The sequence below is a fragment of the Mandrillus leucophaeus genome, unplaced genomic scaffold (genome assembly GCF_000951045.1).
Source record: "Mandrillus leucophaeus isolate KB7577 unplaced genomic scaffold, Mleu.le_1.0 Scaffold667, whole genome shotgun sequence".
In the NCBI taxonomy this organism is placed as follows: Eukaryota; Metazoa; Chordata; class Mammalia; order Primates; family Cercopithecidae; genus Mandrillus; species Mandrillus leucophaeus.
In genome coordinates this window covers 1512483-1534850 of record NW_012107219.1, presented here as the reverse complement: position 1 = coordinate 1534850, position 22368 = coordinate 1512483, and the positions used below count along the sequence as shown (strand labels likewise).

Sequence of the window (22368 nt, the reverse complement as noted above, 5' to 3'; positions counted from 1 at the left end):
TTTCCTTTCCTTTCCTTTCCTTTCCTTTCCCCTTTCCCCTTTCCTTTCCTTTTGTTTCTTCCTTCCTTTTCTTTCCTTTTCCTTTTTCATTTCTTTCTTTTTGTACTATTTTACCTTTACTGTTTTTTTTTTTCCCACTGAAATGGTCATTCATTACAAAATACCCCCTTCTTCCCTCCCATCATCTCAAGTTACTGTTACCTTGCTCTCTTGGTGCTAGCTGAAATGCTTCACAGACACTCCATGCTCTGGTCAGTGCATATCCAGGCCTGCTGGACCACTGCTCCTAACGTGCTATAGGATGGTACCAATGAGGGCTCGCTGCTCTCTCTGTGGATCTGAGCATGTCCTCCCTATCGTCCTCTATCCAGTGCAACCAGCTGATTTCTGCCCAGTACAATTCTACCAGCTTTGCTGCTGTCATCCTTTTCCCTGTTCTCTTTTCTCTCCTCTCCCAACTGCCCTCCCCTTTACTTCTCCCTCTCTTCTGCATCTCACAGCCAGTGCTCATTGTCAGCCAATTCCATGCCAGGTACTGCACCTGGCTCTGAGATCTGGAATGACTCGCGGACAGACTCCTGACCTCACTGGGCTTGCAGTTCAGTGAGGGCATGAGGGACATGAATGAGTAACCCACAGGCAGTGAGATGAGAGCTGTGCTCAAAGTCTGAATGAGCTCCTCGGCTAAAGTCTCTTCTATATTTGGAAAAACAAAATGTGTTTGGATTATTCTTATAAGAATGACTTATTAAAGGCAATGTACTCTACATTGAATGGTGTAGCCTGTGGTTTCAGTGGTAAGGCTTGGAGGTGGAGGGCAGAGAAATCATTTCTTTCTTGGTGGTTTGTTTGGTTTCATAACATTGTTGTACAAGACTAAGTGTTAGATTCCAAGCTTTGTTCTATAACTTTTTCAGCTTATTCTATAATATGCAATAGACTTCTCTACACACGGAGAAACAAATCTCTTGCTTAAAATAACTGTAATATTGCCGGGATATGAAGGCTGTAATTCAGTTAACCTAACCATTTCCATTGTGTACATTGTGTTTGTGTGCATTTATTTGTGTTTTATGTTTTTATTATGAAACACTTCAAGCATATGTAAATAATAAAGACTGTAATAAAATGAGCCTTTATGTACCCTGCACTTAACCACAACCACTTTCAATTATTATGACCCCTCCTGTTTTCATTTATATCCTCAACCATTTCTCCACACCCCCTGCCCACACCTTATTTTGAAGCAAATCCACTTTCAGGATATATTTGTTTTTATAAATGTTGTCAGGTACTATTGAGATACATAAAAAGAAGTCCCTTTTATTGTCAGTGTCTTTAATCAAAATTGTTTGTAGGGTTGGAAGGTGGATTCTGGATTGTTTCCTGAAATTTGATATTTGCACAAAGTAAAAAGTGTTTTTTAGAGTCATTTTAAAGAATTGCATCTTTTATTTTCCTAGGGTCATCCTGGAGTTCCGGGTTTCATGGGGCCCCCAGGGAACCCTGGGCCACCAGTAAGTAATCATTTTTAATCCCCTCCTCTTTTGGCCTTGACATTTGAATGCACATCTGTACTCACCAGGCATGATATGACACTGAACATGTCTCTCATTTTAAGGGATGGGCCAATACCCAAAATGTGACAGAGATGACCTAAAAATGCAAGTCCCATAGGCGTGTGGGGGAAAGTGCAGAGGGTCTGGAGTAGGCTTGAGGGACCATGTAATTAGAGTGATGTCGGGATTGGGGGACATTGGCAAAACAACAGATTTGCTTCTTCTTTTTTCAAATTGAGCTTGGGTGGGTAGGAAGCCAGTATTTCAAGGTTATCATGTCAAGCAAAGAAGGTAGAAACTGAGAAATCGTAAGCAGCTTTCCCCATGTTATAGGGAACCTGTCTTGTTATTATCTCAATGATCTCCACTGGTCCCCCTGAGCAGATGTTCTCTCTGCTCTTACAGTAGCTGTAGCCTAGACATTGACTGGTGCCCTTCTCAGCATTTCCCTCTGCCTTCAGTGTAGGCTGCCCATAGATTAGTCATGTTCCTCCTCTGATCAGAGTCCACTGCTGTTGCAGCCCACATATCCATCATGGGTAGCCATGGCAACAGGTACGGGAAATTAGTGTTCCTGCCAAGCCCAGGATCAGTCCCCTGGGATTTCCCATGGGTTCCGCACGAGACCGTTGTCCCAGACCTTGCAAGGAGAGGATTTCTGGAATGACTGAAAGACCACTGAAAAGGAATCCCCTTCAAATAGGAAATACCCTGTTCAAAAGTATAGTGAGAAGAGGTTCAGTTAGGAGTATAAATTTAAAATATATGAAATTAAGCTTGCTTTGTCTTCTTTTTAAACAACTCGACTTCTAGTTGTAACTGTGTGTTAATTAGGAGAATAAATTATGTTGTTTTAAGTGTATATTTTCAATAAAATCAGATGAAAGCATGACATGGTATCTTTCACTTCATGTTGACTTTTAGAGCAAACTCACAAAAAGGTAAATTATCTACAAAAGCACTATTCAGTTTCCCAGAAAGCCTACTTTAAGTCTTTAATATTCAACACATTTTCCTCCCATGTGCCTTTGATGTTAATATTATTTTTAATTTATCAGCCTCACATCTTACCTGGCCCAACTCTGCCATGTGCACATTTGTGAAGAATATTGTAGGGAATTTATCAGTTTGCTATCATTTAACTTCACAAAATTCTACAATTCTTTCAAGGTTTATAATTTCACTTAGTAATTTCTTTGCACTGTATTTGCATATTATTGGATTTTGTAGCATCTGACAATCAGCAAAAAGAGAAACTGATAATGATGCTGATACAATCGGTAGTCAGGAGAGGTGTTAGTGTTAAGCAAAGAGGGGCATTTGAGAGGCAACTAATTTTACTTAAAAATAGTTTATTCATGAATAATTTTATATTATGATGACATTAGCTTCCTTAATGACATTGTACACCTTAACAGCTGCGGATCTCAGCAAATGAATAATGGATTACAGCCTCATGCCCACTCCACCCTGGTAGTTCCAAACCCTATAACATGTTCCCAGTGAAACCAAAACCCTGATCTCTTCTCACTGGAAGCTGCAGTAAGTTAGAACTCTACGACTACTGTAGGAAATGACTCCTGGCTTATTATTCTCATGCTAGATGATGTATTGGAGGCCCAGAAACAATCATAATCAGAAGCCAGCTTGTCTGTCTCCAGCTGATTAATGCTTTCAGTTCACTTGGCAGATGTTTATTGAGCTTCTATTTTGTGTTGTGCCTTGTACTGTTAATAGACTGTGGGAATGGATGCTGAGGCAGCTGCCTGTTTAGGTTCAGCAGCCAGTCATGCAGAAGCAACTCCACAGCAGAAAATTAGCCTTTCTGGTCATGGAGGCATTGTTTTAGTTCTACTCTTTGTTGTTGCTTGTTTTCAAGTGCTTATTAATTGTCAGGCCCTGTTGGAAATACACAGGGATATGGGTAGCGAGCTGACAAAGCTCTTTCTTTTGGTGTTTATTTTCTGGTGCTCAGTCAGCATCCTTATTCCAGATAAAACCCTTACCCCATCCCCATATGCAGGAGGAAGTTTTGTTCCAACTTGGCAAGATTCCAGACTCTAGGCTGCCAGAAGGTTTTTATCAAAGTTATGTAGAAAAATTTAGTTTTGTTATATTAGCTTTGGACTAGATATTTAATTAAAGCATGAACCTTAGGCTACTTGTTAAAATATTATCACTATCCCTTTATTTCATGAACATTTACTGGGTCCCTACCTAGTAGAAGCGATAGAGACACATCCAACTGCATCCTGCCCTAGAAGTTTGTCATACATAGAAAATAAGACAGATCTTCTACGGCTATCTCAAATTTCCTGGAGGTCCAAGACCATGATGTAGTCATTTTTGTATCTCTAACATGTGGCTCGTACCTAGTACAATTTAGGCACTCGATAAAAGTATGCAACGATTAAATAAAGGCTACTGGAAAGACATCAATAGAGTACTGTGGGAACTTGCTTGTTTAGGCTTTTATATTTAGTTAATATCTGCAGGATTCCTTGTCTTGGGGTGGACAATAGGCACTTCTATTCATGGAAGTTCCCTATTGGACAGCCCTTAGCTTTTCTCTGGTGCTAACTCCTTATGTGTCATGAATTCCATTTTCTCAGCAACCCACATAAAATAGGCGCTGTTCTTTTCCTTCATTTTACAAAGGAACTGAAGCACAGAGGGGTCAGGTAACTTTCCTAAGCTTATACAGCTCTTCAGTGGAGAAATGGGATATCGGCTCAGGAACTCTGACTGTAAGAGGCTACACTCTGACCAATACCCTCTCTTCTAAGCCTAGCACCTTGTAAGCATTGCCTCATTACTCCTCCCCTTCCTAATGGCATGTGCAGTTTCCAGCCTTTCACTGTTAAGGAAACTAAAGCTTAGAGATGTTACATGACTCAACCAAAGCTAGTAAGAGGCATAGGTGTGAATTTATCTAAAGAACTGCTGCCTTTATAGCCCAGTTAGTTCGACTTCTAATTCATTCATTTATTCAAGAATATTGGATATTTACTATATCCCAGGTACCGTTTTAGTTCCAATGAGGAAGGAAATAAAATGGAAGTTCTTGACCTCATGAAGTAGGAGGTGTGTGGAAGGAGGTAGACAATAAATAAATAAGAAATAAATAAACACTAGCATGTCAGATGTTTGCAGGTGCTGTGGAGGAAGGTAGACAGAAAAGGACAGGGATGATGAAGGGTAAGTCTTTCAATTTGGGGTCTGGTAGGCAGAAAACCTTTCACTGAGAAGCTGATATTTAAGCTAAGACCTGCAGGATGGGAGGGTATGAGGCCTGTGCATATGTGGGGGACTAGAATATGGGGGGAAGAAACAGCATATGCAAGAGCCCCCAGCAAAAGTGTGCCTGGAGCTCACTTTGAGCTGCTTGCTCAGCTGCATAGAAGTCTTCTTCCATTCATCCATCTGTGCATCTCTTCACCCTTGAGTTGACACAGCAATTGCCTTCCTAATCTCCTGGAAGATAAATCTAGTTGTCCATGTATTGCTTTTTGTCCTGAAATGTTACTGGATACTAGCTGAAAATGCCCATCCTGAAGTGAGTTCATTTACTGTTTTCAAAGGGGTAACTGCCTGGCTAATGCATTGACCCTTCCTAAAATGTGGATGCTGTTCTCCCAACATCTTGTATTCCTAGAGAATAGCTCAGCCTGATGAAGAGGCAGAAGCATGTTTGAAATATTTATGGTTCAGGAAGCTAGGAAGGGGCACAGAATGTAAGATCTGCATGTTGCTATATTAGGCTGTTTTTACATTGCTACAAGGAAATACCTGAGGTTGAATCATTTATAAAGAAAAGAGGTTTATTGGCTCAGTTCTGTAGATTGTACAAACATGGTATCAGCATCTGGTTGACTTCTGATAAGACCACAGGGAACTTCCCATCATAGAGGAAGGCCAGTTGTGTCACATGGCAAGAGCAGGAGCAAGAGAGTAAGGGTGGGGAAGTCCTAGACTTTTAAACAACCAGATCTTGCATGAACTGAGTGGGAGCTCACTTGTCACCAAGGGGATTGTGCTAAAGCATTCGTGAGAGATCTGTCCCCATGATTCAATCACCTCCCACCAGGACCCACCTACAATGTTGGGAACCACATTTCAATGTGAGATTTGAAGGGGACAAATAACCAACCGTATCATTTGCTTTGTATTTAAAGCAGAGGGTGCTAATGACCTCTGTCCAGATGCACAAGAAACTAGCTTTCTACCTTGTCTTTTTTAGGGGGCAGATGGAATTGCAGGAGCTGCTGGACCACCAGGAATCCAAGGGTCACCTGTAAGTTCCTCAAGGAATGGGATCTGTTTTTAGTCTATCTTTAGCCTTTCTGGAACCCCAAGTGTCTACCAATCCTGCTCTGGTCCTGTGTTACTCCTGTGGCTCACATATTTTTGAGGTTCTTTTCACTTCAAGTCTTGCAGTGAAACTGCAGGAGGGTTTGCTTTCTGTTGGACCCCTGGTTACTTTGCTACTAAAGTAAAGGTTTGGTTGAAATGACATGAAAATCTGTGATTCCAGAATTCAGTTTACAACCGTCAATGCAAATAGGTCCTAGATTTAGGCGCCATATCTCAACTTCTTGTCAGTGTGGTTTCTATTTTGAGCAGGTGCGGGGAAGTGGAAAAGCTCAGCACTAACTCACTTAGGACTATGGTGTGCACCAGGGGAATATCAGGCAAGAGGCAGCTATTGTTATCCCAACTGTTCAAAAGAGGAGAGTGGAATTAAAAAGAAGTCACTAGTCAAGGACCTCAAACCATAACTAGTGGAGTTGGCTTTTGAACCCAAGGCTTTTATCTCAAAATCCAGATTTCATTTCGTGAAGTTGCCAGAACCGTTCTTGGTTTCAATGCCATAAAGGGTGAACCACAGTTTAGTAGGTATTATGTTATTAGCCAATACATGCATGGCATGTAAATGAATATACAGTACATAAATATTCCTTACCTCATCTGACAGCTCCTCCCACTTCAGCCCTGTAAGTTAGAAAGGCCGTGAATCATTATCACCGTTTTATAAATAAGGAAAGTGGGAATTGGAGAATTGAAATGTCCAGTTCAGGGTCACACAGTGAGGGAATGTTAGAACCAGGCACAATTCCTAGGCCACAGGAATCTCACCATCATATTCCAAGGCCAGCTAGCAAGCAGGCCATCCCTACCCTGGTAGCTCTGGAGTTCTGTGTGAAGGGCATGTGCAAAGGACATTATTACTTAATAAGACTTCCTCCATGTCAAAGGAGGAGGTCAGAGTCCCATGGGGTTATGTCACTTGGTCAGAGTCATACAAGAAATTAGTGTCCAAGCTGGGAGTTGAGTCAATTTGAGATTTCTCAGTTCAGTGCTCCTTCTGCTATTCCACATTGACCCACCGTGTGGGTGGTCCAGGCAGCCAGAGGGATGCTGAGTCTGAAAAATCACAGCCACCTGGTTCTGTTTAGGATGCTCATCTGGTCAATCCTCTTGAAGCCACCCATCTAGAAGTCCCAGGATAAATAAAATATGAAATATACTGGGCTGGGCACAGTGGTTCACGCCTGTAATCACAGCTCTTTGGGAGACCGAGGTGGACAGATCACAAGGTCAGGAGATTGAGACCATCCTGGCTAACACAATGAAACCCTGTCTCTACTAAAAATACAAAAAATTAGCTGGGCGTGGTTACACATTCCTGTAGTCCCAGCTACTCGGGATGGTGAGGCAGGAGAATCGCTTGAACCCAGGAGGCGCAAGTTGCAGTAAGCCGAGATTGCACTACGGCACTCCAGCCTGGGCAACAGAGTGAGACTCTGTCTCAAAAAAAAAAAAAAAAAAAAAAAGTGGATCTCTGATATAAAACTATGACATTCTTAGAAATGAAACTGTACTAAATAAGATTTTGATTCTGTCATGGGACCGCTCCTCAAGCTATGGCAGCACTTGAAGCTGTCCGTGGTGCTGAAACTTTACCATAACTGTCAAACCAGAATATGGTGTAAGTTTTCTTTGCCCAGTGAGCATTGGTAGTTTCAAAATAGAAGTAATTTTTTTTTTCTTTTTCTTTTAGACAGAGTCTCACTTTTCTTGCCCAGGCTGGAGTGCAGTGGCATGATCTCGGCTCACTGCAACCTCTGTCTCCTTGGTTCAAGCTATTTCCGACTATTTTTTGTATTTTTAGTAGAGATGGGGTTTCACCATGTGGGCCAGGCTGATCTTGAACTCCTGACCTCAAGTGATCCTCCTACCTTGGCCTCCCAAAGTGCTAGGATTACAGGCAGGAGCCATGGCGCCCAGACAATAGAAGTAATTTTTAAAGGTAAATGGGGGCAAAATTATAATAAAAAGATACATACAAACCTTAGTTCTGTTATATTTTGAATTAAAAGACAAACTGTTTGGCAGACTTTTTGACACAAAATTAAGGCCTTTGCTTTGATTTTTGGTAATGAATGGAGTCCCTTGTCATCAGTCACGTAAAAAGAATATCCACTGATCACTTTTTGTTATGTTTTGAAAAGCGGTTTGAAAATATAACAACATATGTGTAACAATATGAATGTGGAGTTCTACATTTTTAGAAATTTTTTCCTAATCTTTTGTAGGTGTCTTATATTATAGCTATATCGATTTAGATGGTGAGTGGTGAATGACTCACTTTTGGCCAGTGTCTTCAAAACCCTGCCTTAACTTCCATAAAAAGTGTATTCTTTTTTCCACCTAAATTTTACTGGATTGTTTAATCAACAATTGTATGACTTTCATAGCAAATAACTGATGCAAACAGGCTTAGGAACAAGCACACTGACCCCTTGCAAGCCTTCAACTCATCCGGTAGGAACAGTCAAGCAAGGGTGTACTGCAGGCAAGGGTGTACTGCAGTGTTGTGACCAGGCATGGGTGTTTGGAGAGGATGGGGAAGCTGGTTTATAATGGGGGCTGGTCAAGTGGAGGTTGGTTAGGAGTCTACCATGCTTTAATTTTCAGCTTCTCTGCCAATGGAACTGGTTTCTAAATAAATAAAAGTCTAGTGATGGCAAGAAGACTGAACAGGGAGTCAGAGGTGGAGTTCTTTCCTGAATCTGCCACATTCTTATTATGGGACCATGCCTTCCTCACCTGAGTTTTAAGAGAATGGTCTAACACAGTACTTGGCAAACTTTTTCCATAAAGAACCAATTAGCAAACACTTAATGCAAAATCAGCCTTTGACAACATGCAAACCAGTGGGTGTGACTGTGTTCTGATAAAACTTCATTTAACAAATCTGGTAATGGGCTGGAGTTTGCTGACTCCAGTCCTAGATCACTGGTGTTTCCACACTAGGGAATTTGAAAAATAAGCATCCAGAAAGGAACCCAGGAAGCTCCATTATCAATAATTAAAAGTCTCTAATAATAGCTCTATCTTTGTCTCAGGTTGACCAAAAATATCCACTTAATTTTCTTATGTGTTTGTAGGTGTTGTGATGTGGGGAGGGGTGAATATTTTATTTTTTCCTAGTAGTTATGATGCATTGGCCTAAACCTTAAGAATACCTCATTTTGTTGGCATGTGAATTAGAATGTAAAACCTGGCATCCGTGTCTTATCTCCCAGTAAATACTAGTAGGAGATTAGAAAGTTGTCAGCTCTAAATACTCACGATAAAGACACGGGGTGATATGATCATACTCACCATGATAGGAATTAGGGCACTGATTAGATAATACTGATTTATAAGCTCTGATTGATACTTATGTAAGTCTTTGATGAATAAAATGGGAAATAAAATATTAATTAATGAAATTTGGTACAACAGTTTTTCAAATACAAAAAAAGAGAGAGTAAAGCAATTATTGGTAAAACATGTAAGAGCCTCTGGAAAAAAAGATGAAAATAATAAACTATCCACTATACATGCCACTGGTCTTCTCCCCACTTGTGTACAGTTCTGTATGCACAACACCTCAAGGTCCTGAGGTATATGCTATATGGGTAGAGAATGTGAACTTCAGGAAGTCTGGGGACAAATACAGAGTTGGATCTGGACTCAGGTCTTGTGGATACTGAAACCCCAATAGCTTCTTCCCACAGGCATTCCAATATTCAGTTTTCCCTAAGCCTGTGTATTAATAATATGGCCAGAATGAGTCCTAGTGTATGTACCAAGAGGGGTGACTATGCTCAGTCCCAGGGAACCTGACTGCCTTGGGGGAAACACAGCTCAGAAAGCCATGAGGCTGATACAGAAGCACCCTTTGTTTCTTACCACTCACTCCCCAAACCCATGAATGCAGTTCCGTGTGAAGTCAGTCATTTACTTCCAAAAAAGCCAGCAAAGGTTTTCATGGTGTTTTTATGTCTTGGATCTTTTAGGGAAAAGAAGGCCCTCCTGGCCCCCAAGGCCCATCTGGATTGCCAGGAATCCCAGTAAGTGGCTTTTATAAAAACAAACAAACAAACAAACAAACACAACCTAGTTTCTTTTTATAAAAACAGGGAAACAAAAATATATTCTGCTGTCAAAACAAGTCCTGGCCACTAGTGGAATTTTGAATGTTGTAGAAAACTAGAAATAAAATAATCACTAACTTGTTTATCAGTCAAAGCCAACTAAAATTTGGGTAGAATCAGTCTTAATCTTGTGCTTCTTTTAGGCATATATTAGTTGTTTCTTATTTAAATAGTAATTTTTCTCTCTGTCTCTACATATATATGTATGTGTACATATATATATGTTTATATTGTTAAAACAAAACACACACACATATATGTAAAACTGTGATAATTAACTATTTGTGGTAATGTAAACATTTTCCATTTCCCAGACTAGTGTTAAATGTTCATGAACTTTACATGTGATATATACAATGGATGTACCATAATATATATGATCATTTCTCAGTTGCCTCATAAACTTCACAATTATTTTAAAAAGCAACTACAATGGACAATTTTGTATGCATAGCATTTAAAAAATTTCTTTATGATGATCCTCCAAAATATGATTGGCTTGCCGTAGTAGAGAAACATCTAAGGTTCTTAATACATACTGCAAAATTGCTTTCCAAAGATGTTATCCTGAACTTTTCAATTTAGTATCCTTCTCATTAGAGTCGAGCTGTTCAAGGCATTTGTAATAAATTCCTCCACAAAGGCCACGCACTGCCTTCTGCACTGAGAGTAAATTATTTTGTGGTTCTTTGTCTGGCCTCTGCCTGCTGCTGTAGCACTTACTGTTTACAGTCCCCCCAACCCCACTCTCAGCTGTGCCTTGTTTTGTTCCAGCCACACTGGATTTTTTTTTTTTGGTTCCCGGAATGCGCAGAATTCTCTCCTGCCACACTCTACACCCCTTCCCAGGCTACTGGGTGCCTCTTCCCTTCTTTCACTAGTAGATGCCTTTGATCTTCCCCATCTGGTCTCAGCTATCACTTCCTTCCCTGCTCCCTGCCAGGCTAGGAGAGGTTCTCTCTTCCTTTTCTTCTGAGTGCTTATCTCATCTGGTGATCGCATTTCTATTGATGTAATGGATTGATTAGTTCTCCCATTATTCATTGGTCTGGTTGAATCACTCATTCAACAAACACCTCTGTTTGTTAGATTTGAGGACATAACATTGAAGCATGTGTGGTAATTAATCATGGGGTCATATTCTGTGCTCTAGGTTCTGCATGAGCTGGAACTACATCTGCTTTTGTTTAGCCTTAAGTCCCCACACATAATGAGCACACAGCAAATATTGACGAAAGGAACGTGTGTATGAATGAATCGCTTCTTAGAGCTCTTTCTCCTACAGTATCTGATATGTACTGCCATTGATCAAGAAGGCATTTCCAGGGCATCACTGACAGTCCTGTCTGTAACTCTGCAACCTGGAGGTTAAGTAACTTGTCCAGGGCACACAGATCTGAAGTGACATGCCGGGATGTTGGTATGAACTGCAACTCTGGAGACTAGGATGCCTTAGCAGCTAGGAAATATATATTGATTTAATTTTAGCAGTGGTAAAGCTAAGGAGAGAAAACTCCAATTTGGATTTTGTGTTAACCCCTTATCAAAGTTCTAGAGTACTGGAGAAGAGAGATACAACCTACGTATGATTATGCTATTTTCTTAATAATATCAATTTCTCTCTCCCACCCTTCTTCCTCCCTCCCCCATCCTTTCTTTCCTTCCAATGGAAATCTGATCATGTTACTTCCCTCTGCTTACCTTTGTCCTTAGGCTTAAGCCAAAGACTGGGCCCTGTTACTTCCCTGGCACCTTGTGAACAGCCCCAGCTTTGTTCTGTTTCTTTATCACTCTGTTTCCACTTCAAGGAAAGAAATGAACAATGTTATAGCCTTTCTGTGACCCAGAGGTGCTCCTTGCTGTGTCGTTCACCGAGCTCCTCCTGTGCTCACAGCGGTAAACCATGCTGAGTACCTTCCTGCGTGTTATTGAATGTCCTCATTATCATCGTCGGCATCCACATTCCCCCGTCACCCATCACTGTGCTCACCCACGAGGCCCAGACACCGGGCTCTCATGTTCTACACTTGAATTCATGAAAATGCCCAGGAGAGGCTTCTTTAGGTCAATAGCAATCATAATAATGCTATTGCAAAATGTATTGCTTTCCCACTGTGTGCCAGATACTGCAAGTCAGAGATCCACAGCCAGAATCTTGGTGTTAAGAAAGAAACCAGGAAATCAGAACAATTCCATCTGTCGAGACGCTGCCTTAGCTGCCAGCTGTGAATGCAACTGCTGGAAGCTGGGCAGAAAGACGTGCTGAAACTGCCTTTGTCTTTCCATCCCCTTGAATCTTCTTTGACCTGATAACCAATTTGAGTTTCTCTTGCAGGGAGAAGAAGGCAAAGAAGGCAGAGATGGAAAGCCAGGTCCCCCTGGAGAGCCGGTAAAGGACTCTAAACTTCCTATTATATCACATGCCAAATCCATTACACGTCAATAACAACTACTTTGTGTGGGGAGCTACTTTGAACCAGGTTCGAAGATAGGCATTTTCTGTGCATTATTTCATTTATATACTCCGACAACCCTGCATGGTAAACACTGCTGTCCCCATTTTAAAGCAGAAGAAACCTGGGCCTCGGGGAGGTGAAATGGCCCCAAAGTCACATGATGGGCTGGTGACAGATTCTGAACCTGAGCTCAGGGCTCCTGTCCCTGTTCCACATTTTGCTGTACTGCCCCCTGTAGCCTCAATCCTATTGATATGATAGAGGAACCTGAAGTAGATAAGCATGGCCTGGAGGAGAAAGCTGATATCTGGAGAGACCAGGATATTCCAGTAAAATCTGAGTTGGACCTGCTAGCTCCAGAGACTGTGGGATTGCACACACACACACACACACACACACACACACACACACACACACACGCACATACTTGTAACTCTGGCATAGATTTTTCTCATTTTGGTTTCGGTTTTGGTTTTCTTTAATGTCAGCTGTCCAGGGACACACAGTGAGATGGAGCAAGTGCTAGTGAGAATGTCTCGGTAGCTGGCCCCAGTAGCTGTTAGTTGGGAATGTGCAGGGATTTTCAAAGACCCGAATCTGTGACTTCAAAGCTGTGCTCACTGAGCTTGGTCAGTCCTTCTTGCCTATGGATCAGAGATTCATCATGATGATGATTCATTGGTTCCTAGCAGCTCTTATGTCTTCCCAAAGCCCTTTCACAGACACTACACCAAGGGGAAGATGAAGGATGGCATCAGTGGTTTAGAGACCTGGGTTCTCCAAATGCCCACCAGTAAGAGACTAGTTAAATGATGAGCTGTCCACACCATAGAATATCAAGAGCTGTCAGAACGAATGAGGATGTTCTCTAGATACGGATGCAGAACTGCTCCTACATAGATTGTGAAGTAGAAAAGCAAAGAGTAAAACAGTGTGTATAGTCTGTCCTATTTTGTATAAAAATAGTTGTGGGCCTATTTTTTTTCAGTGTTTATCTAAAGGAACTCTGGAAGACTCCATAAAACACCCATAAAAGTAGTTCCTGTCCATGGGAGGATGATTGTCAAACACGGGAACATAGCAGTAGGAAGACAACTTTCTATTCCATGGTATTTTATTTTACGAGTATCTCCTTAGTTTTTTGGAGCCATGAGTATGCATTACTTATTGATAAAATTAAATTTAAAATATAGTGATTAAATAAAAATATTTTATGCCAAAATTACAACAACAATAATAACAATAGCAATAAAAGCTGGCTTTGGATTCTGGCCCCACTCCTTACTAGGTTTTGTGATCTGAGTGAGTCAGAAAGCATCTCTGAGCTTCAGTTTCTTCTGAAATAGAATGAGAATAATACACCAATTTGCCAGAGTTGCTGGTTAATCATGTAATGTAGAAAATGTGTTAAATGCATCAGGCTTATCTAACTATCAATTATTTTAGTAAGCTACTTTTCCCAACTACCCTAGTTGTGGCTCCTGGTGAGGCTAGAACTGCAGAGCCTTTAGAACCACTAAGTGGAACTACATAAAAGTTTCTACAGTGAGGTTTATGTTCCATTTAATTTGTTTGATCATAAACTATTATGACTCATTCTGAATCTCACGCAACTTGCTGGAAGCACCTTCTTTATCATTTTACACTGTTTGCCAGATGCTGAAACCAAAATTCACTGCTGACAGCAAAAGAAAGAGCTTTTAGCAGCTGAGCAAATTGAAAAGTCTCGATGAGGTGCTGTGGACTGACACCCAGCAGAGCTGCCCATGGTGGGCAAATGGCATTCAGCCTGGGCAAAAATGTGGAAAGGGTAGAGAGAAGCACACATATTACACCGTGGCTGACAGCAACTGTGTGTGCGCCTGGGGGTGGGCACTGAGCACTTCTTTACATTTTTCCACTGTAGTCCCCAGAAGAACCTTATGGGCTGTGGGTACCATTATTTCTCCCAGATGAAGAAACTAAGACACAAAGAGGATGATAGCTTGATCAAGGGCATAGGGCTGGTAAATGAAGCATCCAGGACTCACACTCCTGGAGGCTGACCCCGGAGTTTGCTGCTGCAGAGCAGTACATTGACCTTTCTGCCGAACATGTATTATGCTGAGGGGCTGTTGTTTACAGTTCAGAATAACTGAGGACACTGGTCTTCATTCAGTCTGTCTATTCAATGCCTAATTTGATGCAGGTAGAGTATTTAGGAGGTGATCCCATGAACCAGTGATGGAGGGACGAAGGGAATGGAACTGGGAAAGAAGGAAAGGGAGGCTGGCAACTGGTGACTCCAGGCTGGGGCCCAGTCTCACTGGGGATCCTCTGACTGCTCCTGGAGGCATTGACTTCCCTGCACTTGGGCCTTCCACACCTCAAAGTCAAGCATCCTCTAGGGTCAGGGAACATCTTCATTCTATGTCTGCCCTTCAGCCTATGCAGGAACTGCTCCACAAGGGGGCAGGCACTTTCCTGGGTGGGCCCCAGGGGATGTGGTTGGAAAACGGCAGCATCTGCTACAGGTACTCGGTGGCCCCTCTTCAAGTTGACTTGCCCATTCAGAGTTTGTATATGGGAGGAGCACAAATGGTTAGACAGACCAACCGGATAAATAGAACATAGGATGGATGGATGGAGGGGTGGAGGGATGGAGGGAGGATTGGATGGATGGATGGATGGATGGATGGATGGATGGATGGATTGTTGGATGGATGGGTGGATGGATGGATGGATGGTTGAATGGATGGATGGATGGATGGATGGATGGATGAATGGATACACATGGATATATAGACAGCCTTTTGTGTTGCCTGTTGCTTAATTTTTATTAAGAGATATTTGAGCATTAATTATAGGGTAGGATGAAGTGCAGACTCTAGAACCAAAATGCCTGGATTAGAACCCAAGCTGTGTGACCTTGAGCAGATGACTGAACCTCTATGTGCCTCATTGTTTTGCCTGAGGGTTAACAAGAGTCAGGCATCAGTGACATCATAGTGAAAACCTTCAGTAGCTACTGGTTGTTCCATTTTTCTGCTGGTGCCTTGGGCCAGTGATGGCCATGACAGTTGACTCTGAGGCAGGAGCCAGGCTATGTACACCCTGTATCACAAAGACCTACAAGGGAGGACTGTCCCAAATTTACAGATTCAGAGATCCAGAGAAAGAAAATGACACTTTAAGATCACGCAACTAAACTAAGAAACAGGCAAACCTGCAAGTCAGGGCTTTAGGCCCCACCCTTCTTTCTACAGTTTTTTTTTTTTTTTCTAAATCCAAGGATGTTCCTTTCTCTCCCTGCTCCCTAATAATGGGCTGCATATAATTTCCAAGGTTTATAACTTGTAAACATGAGGTGGACAGAATGTTTGGGAACAGGCATGTCCTCCAGGCCCAACGTGCTGCCCCTTCTGCCCATCCATCAAACTTAGCCTTTCATCTACTTTCCTCTGCCCCTCCTCCCCTCGTTCTTCCCCTGACCCCATCTTCAATTTATATGGACCTAAGTTGCCAAGCCTCTAGTTGTCTTCTATTCCTGGTTTGGTTCTGTGCAGGGCAATGCCAAGCTGTGGGCAGTAAAGAATTTTAAATAACAAAAGTGTTCTGACAAGCTCGTTTAAGATGATGGGGTGAGTAAAAGGCTGTGTACGTCACAGGTCACCCTGCCAGTATGTACTGCGGCTGACCTGGAAACAGCATCTGCTTGGGTGTGGCACTCAGCTGGAATTCAGCCTGTCTTTGCTATTGAATACCTTCATAAAAATATAACTTCTTTGAACCTCAGTGTTGCCATCGGTAAAGTGCAAATGTTAATAGCAGCCTTGACATGTTTTTTTGCAAGTGGGCATAAAGTCATCTGTGAAGCTAAGATGGCCATATAATTTCTCATCCACACGAAGATGCTTCTGATAGTGAAAGGGGGGGTACTAGGCATCATTAATTTGGAGATGAAACCTGTGTAACCAGCACCATCCCAGGAAAACCAGGAATATAATAGGCCTGAATACATGGTGGAGACCTGTGTAGATTAAGATGGACCAAGACGCCAGGGGAAAGGGCTGACAGGGTGGACAGAGACTGGCTTGTGGGAATAGAATGGTAGGAAACACAGAGAGCCAGGAATAGGAAGATTCTTACAATGTTGTTCTCAAACTCTTCTTTTCTTCCTACTCTCAGGGCAAAGCAGGAGAGCCGGGTCTACCAGGACCAGAGGGTGCCCGAGGCCCACCTGTAAGTGTGCAATGTGTGTTGGGAACAGTAGAACCAAGCCCATCAGTCACATGGCTTTCACCACTGTGGGCAGGGCTAGCCCAGACTGCCCGATCATGGGGTCCTGGAAGTCTTTCTCCTCCAGACGGCTGTGCTTCTGTGCAGTCAGTTCAGCTTTGTCACACTACATAGCTGTGAAATTCATTTTCACAATTGCAGCCATTACCTTGTTGTTGCTAAAAGTTTTCTTTGTTCTTATCCAATTTATTATAATTTCAATGGGTTTTCTCTGGATAATAGAGCCTAGAAATGAATCTTAATTTTAGTTTTGAACACTTTCCATAGCTACGGTTTTTTCCCAATTGTAAAAGTAACCCATTCCCATTGCCTAGTGGTATTAATAGTAATGATGATGGTAATAATAAGAAAAAGAACACAAAAAATGGTACAGAGAAGAAAATTAATTTACTTCTAATTCTACAACAGAGAAGTAAAGTTTTTAATATTCAGTGTATTTTTTCTAGTCCTTTTTTCTATATATGAACTCTAGCGTCTATATATGTACATCTATATCTAGCTATCTAGCTATTATACATATAAACAGACACAGATACTATTTACCTACAAAAATGAACTCTATGTATTTTAGGGTTATTGGGTTTTATTGCTAAGTGTTTCATCTCTTCATAATTTCAAAATTGTTTTCACAATTTCTTAAATTGCTTTTAGAAAAAAATATGATTTTAAATGATTATCCTAAAATTATCTGGATTTTATCCAGCAGATCAAAATCCTAGCTCTGTTTTCTTCATGTTTTTCTTTTTAAAAATCAACTTTCTGGCTAGTATTCAATAAGAAGGAAATAAAATACAAAAATAAGTTTTCTGTTTTCCTAAATCCCCTGGTTTTTCACATGATTGCACCAGAAAACACCCGAGAATAAGGACTATTACCTCTCATGGGGACTGCAACACTGAGCTAGTGATCAATTGATTAAAGGTGGTTCCTGGAGTGACAGGGGCTCCCTTTCAGCCGGGAAACCCATGGCACCTGTATTGGGGGCAAGACCCATCTCTCAACTGGGAGTTGTAATGAAAGTACTGAGGTTTGAAAGCCAGGCAGGGAAAAGAAGACCAAGTTCGTCTGGCTGACATAGAATAAGTCAGGATAAAGCTTTGTAGAATGGAGTGGGTTTTCAGATAGAAAGACCTGGATTCAGCCTTTACTTTGTCACGTATTGACTTTGTGACCTTGGTCGCAACGAGGACCTTTCTGAACCCCTGTGTCTTCTTCTGTGAAACGGCAGTCATAATGACTCCCATTCTTGCAGAGTGGTTATAAGTACTAAAGGAGAAGGTTGGACATGTGACATTCCCAGCAGAGTGCCTGGCTCATTGAGTGTGGCTCCCCCCGTTGGTGCTTTTGTCATGATTAGGTGGGAAGAGAGCACACCAGAGTCTCTTCCTCTGGGCTGGCTGAATTTGGAATTCTGGAGTCCTTAAGGAAGATGCGGAGCCCCACGAAAACCCCAGCCCTCTCCGGGGAAATGTAGCTGGACTGTTTTGAGCAACTGGAGAGCACTGTGGAGTCCTTATTTAGTCTTATTCAGTCCTGATGGCAACTCTGCAGAAGTAGGTTCTATCCTAATTTTACAGGTGTGGAAACTGAGTCCCAGAGAAGAGAAGTAGAGCTCCCAAGATCCCACAGCTACAAAGTGGGAGCCATGGCCCATCCCAGACCTAACTCCGAAGTCAGCGCAGTTCCATGAAACTTAAGAGCATATGGCAATCCTTTCCATAGTTTAATACTGCAAAGCTATGCCAGGCGGGCATTTTTTTTTCCTTGAGCTTTAGCTTTACATCCACCAGGTGAGGATTTCCACACTGTCAGAGTGGTCTGGAGATTAAAAATGATGGTCTCAGCTCTGCTAATGGTTTAATCTTCACTCACAAGGCCCGAGGCTCTGTAGCGGAGCTTCAGGTAATATGCCTCCGAGGTGCAACTCTGGACAAGGACACCCCAGCGCTATGACTCGGGGTGTAACTCCCAGAGCTGAACGTACTCAGGGGTGTTGGTAGGACCAGCAATGGCCACAGGAACGAGGAAGGGGCCACAGGACCTGACTATGGGTGAAAGCGATGTTCCCTACAAGGGAATCACCTGACTCCGGAGCCGTGCAGAGAGGGGCCGGTCAAGCCATGTGCTGTGAGCCTGGAACAATCAGGAGGAACAAGGAGTGCAGGAGACACCTGAACCAGTAGGGCAACGCCCTGACACTCCGAGGCATTTGTGGGATGAGGCCTGGCAGCGCGGCCCACAGTACAGAGGGGGCTGGGAGGAAGGGCTCTTGGTGTCCAGCCGTCAAACCTCTGGCACCAAGTGTGGTACCAAGTAGGGCTCAGTATCCTGCAAATGGTAAAGAATGAGTGGGGGCAATGTGGGTCAAAGCAGGCGGGGAGGGATGCCTGCCTTCTGCCCCAAGAGTCTGCTCTGTCATGGGGTAACTCCATTCTCTTCCTTCTAGGGCTTCAAGGGACACACAGGCGATTCTGGTGCACCTGGTCCCCGAGTAAGTGGGCGCCTCTTTGGAGGTCCCCTGAGGTGGGCAGAGCTTACACTTCCCAGACAGATGGTTCTTGCAGCCTGCAGGCCATGGCAGTGCCTTACCCGAGAGAGGACATGGAGCACACCAGCATGGAACAGGCCAGCACAGGGACACCTTGGATGCACCATCCCCACCTCTTGGCCTAATTCCCTCAGGTGGTTTTTCTGGGGTCCAGACATTATCATGGCCAACCAGTTTGGCCGAATCAGTCTGGACTCGGGTGTGTCATACACGTCAGCCCTGAGCCTTGTGAGGCGGTTGCTGCTATTATGTTCATTTTGTGGAGGAGGAAACTGAAGCCCAGAGGACATGGGTAATTTCCCAAGGTCCTAGATCTTATATATGGAAAGCATCACTTTTGCCCTGGATGGGAAGACTCCAGAAACTATTTTCTTATCCTTTAACTCCTCTGTCTCCTCTGAATGCCCAGAATGGAAGTGACATTAGGGGTCAGCTGGTTGGATCCCTTGCATGATCCAGTCACCAAGGAGCAAGCGCAGGTGTAGAGAGGGTCAAGTGCATGAGCAGATGAGGAGGCAGCGCTCCAAGCGTATATGCCAGAGCCTTCAGCTGCTGTTCTTCCTTGCCTGAGCTGCACAGAGAGGCACAGCATGGCTCCAGGCACTCACAGCTGGCCTTGGGTGCGCCCCAGACGTCAACTCAGGGCCAGGCTCTGCGTACAGAAGTTGACGGGGCCCCTGGGTCTCTCCACCTCTCCCAGCTCCTCAGATGCCCCTGTGGTTGAGGCAGCCAGTGGCTGAAGCATCTCCTTCCCTAATGGCAGGCCTTTTTGTTCCTAGGGAGAGCCTGGTGCCATGGGGCCTCCTGGTCAGGAAGGGTTACCAGGAAAAGATGTAAGTGGGGTCCTATGGGGCCTGGCTGGGCTGGGGCTGGGGGTATCAAGGAAGTGACACCCAGAAACTGCCCCGCAGTGGTTGGTGGCAGCACTGCCAAGAGGCACACAGATGACGTCACAGGATTGGTTGGCAAGGATGAGATTGGAGCCTCCAGCCTAGTGGGTGGGTACCTGGGCTTTATGGTTGATAAGGAAGCTTTTCTGGATCAGTCGTGATTTGTCCACTGGTACAAATGATAGGCCTGTTGGGTCCAGCCTTAAATGGACTTCAGAGGCATTTCAGAGTTTCTCCCAGATTATTTCTCCATCTCTCGGGCTCTGCAGTGCTCAAAGAAACTAAACACTCCTCACTGCCACCACCGTGTGCTGTGTTAATTGTACACCGCTTGAATGGCTCTCCCTTTTATTTGGTGTTGGTATCTCAGCAGAACAAGGAGTCTCACTCCATCACCCAGGCTGGAGTGCAGTGTTGTGATCTCAGCTCACTGTAACCTCCACCTTCCGGGTTCAAACAATTCTCCTGTCTCAGCCTCCTGAGTAGCTGGGACTAGAGGTGCCTGCCACCACACCTGGCTAATTTTTGTATTTTTAGTAAAGATGGAGTTTCACCTTGTTGGTCAGGCTGGTCTTGAACTGCTGACTTCGGGTGATCCACCTGCCTTGGCCTCCCAAAGTGCTGGGATTATAGGCGTGAGCCACTGTGCCCATCCAAAACAAGGGAAATTTTGACCCCAGGTGTACAAATGAAAAATTTGAGATCCAGAGAGATTAAGGGACTGACTTATGGTCACCCAGAGAGTCAGAGGCAGGAATAGCTTACCTGGAGTCCAGAATCCAGCAGCTCCACATCCCCTAGGGACCAGCCCTTTGCATATGGCATCCTGCAGGGTGGCTGGACATATGGGATGCAGAGTGGCATCATGGAACTGGCCGTGTGGTCAGACGCAGAGGCACCAGGTACTGAGGTACAAAGTGGTCTCATGCCCACCATATGGGTCCTTCAGGATCTGCCTTTAAATTGTTGAAGTGGACTCTTCCCCAATGGCTCTTGACACACCAGAGCACATGGTCCCTGTGGCTGATCTGCTCCCAGAAATAGTGGAGCTGGAAAGGATGCTTAGGAGAAATCTGATCTAGTTCACATGTGCTTTCTTAGCTGTGGAATCTGTTTTACAAGATCAGTCTAATGTGTGGAGCCCTATGCATATGTCTAAAAAGTAACTGAATAAATGGATGCACAAATGCGGGCTTGCGTGCATTTACTCACCCACAGGAAGGGAGTTTGTTCATATTTGGAATAATGGACAATTGATGATGAAACATGCTGGACAGTTTGTTGGTTCCTTTGGGTAACTTGGCGAGGTTTGGTTAATATTTGAAATTGTGATGCCATCATCTTCACACAGCTACTTGGTGATGACACCACCTTTCTCTCTTTGTTCCAGGGTGACACTGGACCCACTGGGCCACAGGGTCCCCAAGGACCAAGGGGCCCACCGGTGAGTTTTGCTTTGCGACTAATGTGCTTCATGTTATTGCAGGGCCTGTTACCACGATGATATTTAGTTAGTTCCCTCTGGTGCCACAATATATATTGTTAAAAAATTGTAATATGTTTTAGCAGTTGGTAAATAGCTGCCCCCTTAAGTCCCCCTAGTCACCTCCCCCAACACTCAGATTGTTTTCTGAGACCATCCCCCACAACAATAGAAAAATTACAAAGGTGCCACCGGGCACCACTGGAGCTCTGTAGGACTTTGCCCCGATGCTCTGCTCTAGCTCTGGGCCACACTAGGGGTTGGTGCTTGCTAGAGGTTAGTTTCCCGAGGCTGCTGTAACCAAGTACCATGAATGGAATACGGTACATGGCAGAAATGTGTTGCCTCATGGTTCTGGAGGCCAGAAGCCTGACATTCAGATCAACAGGGTTGGTTCCGTCTGAGGCTAAGACAGAATCATTCCAGGTGTCTCTCCCAGCTTCTGGGGCTTTGCTGACTCCCTAGGGCATTCCTTGGCTTGTGGGGGCACCACCCTGGCCTTTGCCTTCATCTTCACATTGTGTTCTCCCTGCTTGTGTCTCTCTCCAAATATCCCCCCCGACTTTTTTTTTTTGAGATGGATTCCTGCTGTGTCACCCAGGCTGGAGTGCAGTGGTGCGATCTCAGCTCATTGCAACCTCTGCCTCCTGGGCTCAAGCGATTCTCCT

General features: G+C 43.6%; 1 protein-coding gene across 1 annotated transcript in view; it reads left to right on the top strand.

Moving 5' to 3' along the window:
* Positions 1-22368, top strand: part of COL22A1 (collagen, type XXII, alpha 1) — a 263426-nt gene that overhangs the window by 214849 nt on the left and 26209 nt on the right. Inside the window, exons 46-53 of the mRNA XM_012001612.1 lie at positions 1464-1517; positions 5800-5853; positions 9908-9961; positions 12381-12434; positions 16669-16722; positions 19226-19270; positions 20107-20160; positions 21608-21661. Of these exons, the coding sequence (XP_011857002.1) occupies positions 1464-1517; positions 5800-5853; positions 9908-9961; positions 12381-12434; positions 16669-16722; positions 19226-19270; positions 20107-20160; positions 21608-21661 (423 nt within the window). The remainder of the gene's footprint in view (positions 1-1463; positions 1518-5799; positions 5854-9907; positions 9962-12380; positions 12435-16668; positions 16723-19225; positions 19271-20106; positions 20161-21607; positions 21662-22368) is intronic.